This window comes from Morone saxatilis, unplaced genomic scaffold, assembly GCF_004916995.1.
Source record: "Morone saxatilis isolate NCDOM2014 unplaced genomic scaffold, NCSU_SB_2.0 Contig2, whole genome shotgun sequence".
In the NCBI taxonomy this organism is placed as follows: domain Eukaryota; kingdom Metazoa; phylum Chordata; class Actinopteri; family Moronidae; genus Morone; species Morone saxatilis.
In genome coordinates this window covers 10,125,698-10,135,520 of record NW_023339762.1, presented here as the reverse complement: position 1 = coordinate 10,135,520, position 9,823 = coordinate 10,125,698, and the positions used below count along the sequence as shown (strand labels likewise).

The 9,823-nt window shown below is 42.3% G+C and overlaps 1 protein-coding gene across 1 annotated transcript in view; it reads right to left on the bottom strand.

The window, feature by feature from the left end:
* ptdss2 (phosphatidylserine synthase 2) overlaps window positions 1-8,735 on the bottom strand; it is a gene marked incomplete in the record, with an annotated part of 23,698 nt that extends 14,963 nt beyond the window's left edge. The window contains 3 exon segments of the mRNA XM_035665399.1: window positions 2,206-2,307; window positions 7,637-7,990; window positions 8,524-8,735. Coding sequence (XP_035521292.1) covers window positions 2,206-2,307; window positions 7,637-7,869 — 335 coding nt within the window.
* Between the last annotated feature and the right edge of the window lie 1,088 nt (window positions 8,736-9,823).

Below are 9,823 nucleotides of genomic sequence, written 5' to 3'. Positions count from 1 at the left end.
TTGCATGCAGGCTTGTTCTAAACATGGGTACAAAGAGCAGGAAAGGGAAAGTAATTAATTGCATAATCTAATATAACATGAATCTGGAGGCCTGTCTCAGCGGCTGACCGTAGATAATTACGCCTTATTACAATCCCCTCTGTGTTTTCTAAGAGATGAGGCCAATCTAAACCTGCTGCTGGTTATGTTGCCACTGTGTTGAGATGTTAAAACCAGGAGACCAGCCAAGGATACTGTCCTGAACTTAGAAATGCACAACTTGCGGACACACAATGAGATTTCCGCTTGTGCTTTCCAACGAGTGTGGGAGTGTGAGCGCCTGCGACTGAGTGAACGAGCAAGTGTGTGCAGGTGGGAAAGTGAGAGTATGTGATTCAGAGAGTTTAATTACATGTTAAAGCGAGGGTACGTGTGTGTGTGTGTGTGAACTAATGTGAGTGACCAATTAGCCCAAATGGCAATGTTTCAAAATGAGTTCGAGAAGAGGAGTGTATCCAACACGAGTTGATGAGTAACATGAGCGAGATTCGGACTGTTTATGTGCGCGTACTCCGGTGCCAGGAAAAAGCTCTAGGGTCCTTATCCCGACTGTGCTGACTTCAGCATATCCTGTTAAGACCCATCCCACAATCCCTCACAAACACCAACATACACAGTGCATCCCACAACTCACTCTCTCTGTCACACACCCGAGGCTTGCATATACTTGCATGTGTCACAGCCACGTAGTAGTTCTGTTTATACTACTTTTTGGAGTCTGCTTGGAGGTCGTGTTCCAGAGTGTAGTGGCCGCACGGTCACAACAAATTGGAGGTACGCGGATGTCTGCTCAGAGTGTCTGATGACGAAATTTACATCACATGGACGCTGACATACTTGCGGACAACAGAAGTATTAAGGATGTTTCTGGTGACCAATTTCGCCATTGATTTGACATTTTAACTGAGCACAATTTAAAGACTCATAAAAACATTGAAAAGGCTCATTCTAAGATAACAATTACTATATTCAGCTCATTATACACTAATGAAAACATACCTACCAATTTTACATTGCATCTCTGCCAATAGATCCTCCGAAATGCTACACACTCAGTTCAGTTCAGCTCAGCTCAGTTGACTGTCATCAGACTAGTGTGAATACGAACTCCAACATGATGATGTCCAGTCAGCCCACGTGAGCAAATCCAGGTCAGTTCTATAATTAATATCTAAAAATGTTTGTGTTGAGATTTGAGACCAACTTGAGGCTACAGAGAGAACAGTACGTTCAAAATAAAAGAAGCTGTGTTGCACATTATATTTTTATATTTTAAAAAACCCTGCTCTGAAGGATTTGAAGCAACACCATTAAGAGCTTTCCTCCTCATATCCATTTTGCCACAAACAAAACTAGCCACAACCAAGAGTAGCCACTGCATGACCCACAAGTAGTCAGACAGAACATTTGTCAGCCTATTGAAAGCTTCTGCTGTTTCTGACTTTTAGAGTGCTGCCTTTTCCACAATATAAGTGGATCTGGATCACACCTCATTCATTTTGCATGAATCGCAGTCCCTGTGGTTTAGTAAATGTAATGTTCTAGGGTTCATATTTTCTCTTGAGTTGAAAGAGTAAGACATCCACTTGCCAAATGTTAATCTAATCAAATGATCACCTTCCTTCTCATGATCATAAGGGTTTCATTTTTCTGTGAAAAGCTACATCTAGCTACACGTGGCCTTGAAAGAGGGCCAGCTGGGCTCAAGGTGAATGCTGGAGAAGTTGGAAGAGATAATGTTTGAAACGAAAAAGTTGCTGTGGCTGTATGAGTCCATGCCAAATCGTGTTAAAGGTGAGATCCAAACGGTGGTGCTTATTGGCTGGTTTTGTTATGTGACCTATTCATGGGGCTTTGAATGACAACGTGACATGACCCACAAAAGACAAACAAAACATGTCATCGGCCTCACAGAACACAACATGAAATGATGGTCAATGTTTGGTTATAAGGGGTTAGGGATAGAAATCAAAATGTGAACGCAGCATGACTCAAAGTTTTCTTTCAAGATAGATTGCTGGCATGATATGAATGCTATTTCAAACTTCAATCCAATCAAAACGCCACAGTGGATCATGCAGAATTTCTGGGCTGCCTGCTGAGTCCTGCAGGGTTTTTTTTTTTTGCTTGGGGACACTGAGGAAGTGACGAGTGCAGCCTACTGACCTCTTAGTGTTGTAGGCCGTGTCCTGCGGGGTCTCTTCCAGCAGCGTGACGTAGACCAGAGCACAGGTCAGAATGAACAGCACTGTCACAGTATGAGCTCGCCTGCAGAGAAAGAGGGAGAGAAGGGCCAGAGAGAGGGGCATTAATAACATTTGTATAGAGGAAAAAAATTCAATAAAAGCCACAGGAGGAGAGGGAAAAAAATCCACTGATGCTATCTGACACCACCAACGCAGAATGTTTAGCAATATTGACGCACAGTCATTTGAGCTCAGAGTACATTGGTTATTACTAAACAAAGTGTCTTAAAGTTTTTAGACACCTTGTGCTTGACAGAAAAGTCGGCAATAATAGACAGATATAAATATAATGATGGGAGTGGAGATGGAGATAAAAAAGATGATTTGAAACAAATTCTTGTTGGGAAACTGGGTTACTTCGGCTGAAAATAGTTACAAAAAGGGTGCACAACAAACAAAATAAAAAAGACACAATGAGGTATTTATGAGTCATTCCAACATTTTCTTTCACTTATATGGAAGTCAAAAATAGCCTGACCTGGCTGACTATGGACTACCTGTTAAACTAAACAAACTAAACTAACATTTCTATACTTTGGTAGACCTGTTGGCCATAGGCTCATATCTCCAATATCACCTGACGGCATGGAACAAACTTTGGCCTTTGTCGTTTGACAGTAGTTCAGATACATCCATGCTATCTGTGGGATTTATCTCAAAAGGGCAAAGTTTTATTTATTCACCTACTGATATGAGTCACAAGGACATACAGTATGCAATAGATAACCCCAGGAATTCTCAATTACAAAGAGGGAAAATGATGAGGCACTTAAATGGTATTTGGAAAGCTGACAAGGACATAATTGCAAGAAAATTGAAAGGGAGAGTTAGTGTATGGTGGGAGGAATAGCAGAGCCAGTTCAGGGTTTAATAGTATACTTAATATGCTCAGATTGGCCCTCGGGCCATTGGAATTGGCCAAGATTTATTATCATTCAGAATGTCCCAAAGGCAATCCACAGGACAATTAAAGCACTTTGAAAAGCTTGAGTATCGTCAGTCCTGTGTTTGTTTGCTCAGGGTACCCCAGCTGTCAAAAACACTCCCTTGAGTTCAGTTCAAACACTGACACCAAACAGCAATGTGTGCAAGTGAACTGGGGAACTTACTAGCCTTGTTTAGACCTGGCATCAACATGTGTCTTGGGTGATCCGATCACAAGTGGGCAGCCTTAAGTACGTCAGTTCACACCTGGCATTAGAGTCTCCACACGCATCTCGAGTGACCACTAGTGATCGGATCTCACTTCCCCGCTCTATATGCCAGTTAACACTATAGGGCTGTACCCTACTCGGACTTTTCTCAGTCAATATCCATTATTACTGTTCTTTCGGCCGTTCAATACAAGATTCGCCTATTCGTTCCCTTTTTTTCAGCTCAGAGCCACAATAAAATCAGCCAGAGTTGCATGTTTTACCTGCACTGTCAGCAGCCCTACAGGAGAGATGCTCAGTGGTGGCTGTGGGATTTTATCACTCAACTATACAAACAGGACACACACTTTTACTTTTTCTGTGCGGAAGTCTGATGTTTTCACATCACAAATGACGTGTCTCCAGCCAACATTCAGGGACAAACAGATACAACAATGTATTTGTTTTACACAAAGGAAGAACTTAATGTAGAACATTATACGAGGCATTTCACAAAGTTTATAAAGTTTCTCCTCACCCAACAACTCTCAAAATTGATTTGTTTTTAAGGTACTCTGGGGATATTGCGGTAGCACAGTGGTGAAACCAGCTAGACAGACAGTGTGTTCACAGTGCTTATTCTTGGCTGGTAGAGAGCCCAACACATTTATTTTTTTCCATTACGGTGAACCAAATGGAAATCAGACAGCGTGGTTTGTATGTACTTACAGGATGCCAGTTGAGTAAGTGGTCCTTCAATGTGACACAGTACACACTGCGTACACACCGACCAACAAAGTTATAGAGTGGCTGCTAACCATAGCTGAGCATGGGTCAAATCTTAGCTTGCTACAAGTGTTATTTTAAAGGCCAATTCAGTACTGATAATTGAGAGTTAGCAAAAACAGCAAAGGTTGTGTGGGCCTATAGTCGTTTTCTAACATAGAACAACCCTCCATTAAATATGAAGAAGGGTACAATACATATTATGAGCTAGATATTTAACAGTTGCAAAATAAATGTGTCAGTGCTCTCTTTCTGACAAACTACAGAGCCCTAAACACAGTAAGTGTAGATGGTTCCCCTCAGCTCACCAAGTTAGCAAAGCAATGCATAAACATGAAGCCATCTCTCTGACACAGCTACGCTCCAGAGATGGACAATATAGTGTAAATAAACTGCCCAGGTTTACTGCCATTAAGGAAAATGTGACCCAGTGCAACAGTTTATTTCCTTTATTCCCAATATTCTTCCCATTCTTGTTGACCTCGTAATTTCTCTATGTAAATAACCAAAACAAGTTAATTCAACCAAAGTCTGAAGCATGGTGCAGTGTGAGCCTTCAGCCTTTCAGAATAAGTTTTTTTTGCCAGTACCATGACCATCAACAGAGCTGTTTGAATACGTGGGAGGAGAGTTAAAGAGTCCTCGGAGGGCCCAAAGAGGGCCCGTTCCCTGTCAATGTGGCTCTGCCAATAGTTTTAGGACAGCAATCCAGATCAATAGCTTTAGTTATATCAGTCTGTAACTAGACAGGCCATGGTGTCTTCATCAGTAATATTGAGATAAAACAATGGCAGTCCTATTAATTAAGAATACTTGATAATGCAATTACACAATGTTTTGTATTGAGGCCACTGCTGTCGTCTGTCAAACTAAAGAACACCCCCCCCTCTGCCAGCCCTTGGCTCAGACTGAGTCACAGAGATGGCACGCCAGGTGTCATTAGCATTTTTTTCCTGTTCCACCTCCTTATCCAACCTGTTTGGCAGGGAACACAGGGGAGGGCCGGGCTTCTCCCTTGCTTGACAACCACACACAACTACTGGGAGTGAAAAGATGCACCGGAAATACCAGCCCGGTAAAACTCAGAGTCAAGGTGAGCTTAGAACAAAATCTGACAGTATTTGACAAACACAGCTTGTGACGTCACTGAGCTAAAAAATGTGACTTTATTTAGTACAGTTTAGTGCTCGGTTGTCAGTTCCGTGTGTGTGACCACAGCAGACTCTTGTTTCCATTATCTCAATTTGCTACAGATCACAGGTTCACTCGCCTTGTGACACTTAGATAACACAAAATCCTATTACAAGCTCAATTTTCTTTCAAGAGGTGTTTCTGTCCTAACTTAACAGTTCTTCTCTTAAAATACATTTAAAAAAATCAGTCAGTGGTCAAAAATGCACAGAGCATACTCAGAAGTCTTTTTGAACTGAAATGTGTGGGCTGAAGTGGTGTGCCAGCACAAATTTTGCTTCATCAGGCTGAGTTCTATATAAAGTCTATCCAAGCTATTCCTCTTTTCTCAGAGAACACTTCCCCACCTCCAATCTGTGCGAAGAAGGCCACATGCCACATTGTTACCCTGCTTAAGCAGAGACAGTTTGTTGCTATATCTCCGGTGTCACTTGGGAAGTTGGGAACCTCCCACAACACAATACTTCTGTACCGGCTCCATGATCAGAAATCCACCACAAGCAAACAGCTTCTTTCATGTCCTCTATTTCAGTTCTGATCGGTTTTACTGGTTTACTTGACACTTATTTACTTTACTGTTATATCACCAGACAGCTCTTAAACATCAGTTCATCATGGTTTACTTTAAGGTCCTGGCATTAGAGCATGAAGCGTACATTTCTAATTACTTATGACAGGAAGGACTAAGATGGTACACATTTTCAGTCCCATGTTTTTTTCCTATTCTTCGTCTTGCTTTCAATGTGTTTATACGTGCGATATCATTCAGCCCATAAATATACAGGATGTTATATGATTCACGACAGCCACGGGCTTTCGAGTCGACCACAAGGTCAACAGCTACAAAGCCATTTCTCATTGTTGGTTGTGCATTATAACAAACTGTGAGCGCAAACAAACCACAGCACAGCCAAATTCCTTAACAGCAATCCCATTTATCAAAGGCAGAAACCAGAGCTGGTCACTAAACTGAGCTGGCTTCAGTCAACATCACTGCAATGTTTAAATACTATGTTTGTTATTGGCTGCACACTCAGTTGCTAGTTTATTAGGTAAAGCAACGTAAAACCAATTCAGTCTAATACAACAACCCTGCATTAAACCATACATTCATGAGGGTTATAATGATCAGTATGCGTCGGAACTGTTGAAGTGTTGATTCGACTTTATGGTAATCCTGGAGGCTAGAATTTGTAGTGCCATTGAATTATATTATATATTTATTCTACCCGAACTGATTAAAATGGGTGACCGTACTGTACATTAGAACCCCCCTCTACATACTGCAGCCTGCTGGTCTACTTTAATAACTTGAACAGGCAAAGGTATCTTAGCATCTTTGTTCCTGTTAATGCCTCCAGTATTAGAGTAACAGGAAACCTGGATGTCAAGGTTGTAACACGGTAATGAGAAATTCTCATTAAGGTTTCTCTCTGGGAGGACCAGTCTCCTCTGCTGCCAAAGATATTGGATAGCTTAGCAGATTCCTGCTGCCCTTTGGTTAACACACAAAGCAGAGATGAAACACTCACACACTCACTGAGGCTTAAATATTCATGGAGCGACAGGTTGAAGGACCGCGTCAGCTATATATTAAACACAGCTGCAGAGGAGAAGGACACTTTTCTGGGCTTGCTTAATGCCCTTGCTACAACACCTGCATCCTGCACGTCACCACACATGTGTGCCAGTGTGTGCATATAAAAGAACTCACTCTTCCAGTTTACCGCATGTGCAGGAGATCTGTCTTGACTTCAAGTCTGTCACAGATCTCTTTCTGCTGAAGGTGCAGGCTGTGGGATATTAGCGAGCTCTGAGCTTGGATGTGCAACGTAAGCGTCCACGACCGACTGGCAAACATTAGCAGAACATCTTTGGGGCTGACACCTTGTGGAGTAAAGCCTTGGTGATTCCTCAACACGATTTTGCATTTGAACGAACACATTTGACCTAAGCCTTACTTTATAAATCACTGTGTATAAAGATTCTGAACAAGGTTGACACATCATTCACACTCTGTTTGTTGTGATCAATGGAGGTCACTTGGGCCTGTCTTTCAGTTCACCTTGAAACCAATAACACACCCTATTGTCACAGAACAGGCCCTTCTTCTGCAGGAACTAAGGATTTAAACTCATTTCTTGTAGTCACTGATTTAAAAAAAAAAAAAAACACCATCAACTCTGCTGCAGTGTCCAGTATTTGACATTTGTACAGTTGACATTGGCACAAACCGCTCACCAGAAGAAGGTATTGGTGCCGTCGTCGTAGACCTCGCACTCCGTGTTCCTCCGGTGCAGGCTCTCCCTGGAGGTCTGCTTCATCGCACCGGCTTTGATATCTGTGCTCTGATCCGGACAGCCCGGCTCCAGGGATCCGTTGTTGACCTGCTCGGCGGCGGATGCGGCAGTGGCGCACTTGCCGGTGGCGTTGATCGCGGCCACGCTGCTTTTCTTCGACTCGGGCTTGGTCATGGCTTCACCAAGCACCCACCCTCGGTGCTTGAACTGATCCTCTGCGGTCTGGTTTTATCCCTGGGCTCTGTTCCCGTGTACTGTCATCCGCGTCAGCCCCACCCAAGTGACTGTCAGCATCCTGGGGTGGTCGGAGGGAAATTAACGTTACTAAGGAGGGAGAGGACAACCTGAAAATCACGTCCTGCAGTTGTTTGAGCTCAGACGCCACCCGGCGCGGCACATCCACAGTCTGCACACAGGACCGCGAACACCGCCTACTTTACGTTAAATCACCGCATTTCTACAAAAACGAGCGTGGCGAGGTTGTCTCATGTGTCAGCAATGGCGACCACTGTCTGCCATAAGCACTGTATGGGTATTTAAGTGATGGCTGTGTGGGGGTAAACAAATCACAGTGTGTAGCTGCACTGCGATGTGACAGGCAGCCTGGCTAACAGCGTTAGCTCTTTGCAGCAGGCTGTTGTTTCTGTCTGACCTTGCTAACGAGGCTAAGTTAACCTGACGAGCTTGTTAACAATTAACCTTTGTAAAAAAAAATAAACACCACCATTACCCGGGAGAGTGTTTTGCCATTTATGTGTGTGTTGTTTTGTCTTTACGTTAGCTATTCGGGACGGTGTTTCCGTTCAATGTCCTATTAACGTTACTTACCAGTTGAATTACTGAGTGAGGACCGCATGAGTTCAGGAGCTGCCGCACGCTACATCGGTACAGACGCTTTAAATCCGCGTTGTTAGGAGAAAGACGAAGAGTTTATCGGCAAAGTGTCCCACTCCTGCTGGATACTGCCTCTACTGTAGCAACAGAGAGACAACCCGCTGTAGACTGTAGCTTACACTCCAGACACATATCACATGGGCAGTCTGAGTCGCTTTAGTCAAGCTAGCGGTAGCAGTAATACCGCATCCGGTTAATTCTCTTCAGAATAAAAGACCCCCATATAGTTACACGTTAGAATTGTTTTGTTTTGAAATTAGGACGTTTGGCTCGGAAGTCTTGCTTCCGCTTATTTTCCTCGGGTTTGTTTTAGTGACAGCCTGGCCGATCTGGCGGGTTTAGGGTCATCCGCTTATACGCTTTGTTTGGAACAGTTGATGAGTTAATGTTCAGCTTTTGACACTCCGCAGTAACAATAGGTTACACATGGGTAACTCCACCACAATGCGGCGTTCAATAAGTCAAACTGCACAAACATGCTATCAAAAGCTGTTCCCTTACAATATGTTGTGGGTAATTAGTGCGACGTCACTTCCGTCCAGCCTACTCCTCAGACGTGATGGATATATTAATGATAATAAAATGAATAAAGAATATGAACAATCGTTTAAATTAAATTCTTACAATACAAACACCGTTTAAATATGAGCAAATAAATCCAATAGTTATTATTTGTAATAATAATATTTTGATTATCACACATCTATTACTACACAGTTAGGCTGTAAGTATCAGTGCAGGGTGGGCATAAATATGAAGGATTTGGTTAATAATTCAACACATACAAGATGGCTTAATTAATGACTAAATTATTTACTTACACTTTGTACATTACTTATGAGCACTGATAAAAGCAACTTGTAGGCTACATTTTGGGAATCCATTAAAAAAGGCTTAGAGGTCTTTATCTATCTAAATATGCTTTAAGTTTCATTTAAACAACCCATCATGTCTTCATTTGTTAATGTTAAGAAGTTGTTGATAAATGGTTTGGTACTTTACAGTTTTCCAGAGGATAGTGGTCAGGTTTTAAATCTGAAGTTGCCTTCCCAATTAATTAAAAACTAAAAGCAAGTGTTGTGCTTGTGGAGCATGAACACCAGTGCATTCTTTACAACCTGGCAACCCAAATCCCTGTAGGCCCTATTATCCATAAAGCATGAAATTATTTATTGACCATCAATAAAGCTATTTCTTTGATAGTTACATATTATGAACCCATTACAAATATTTT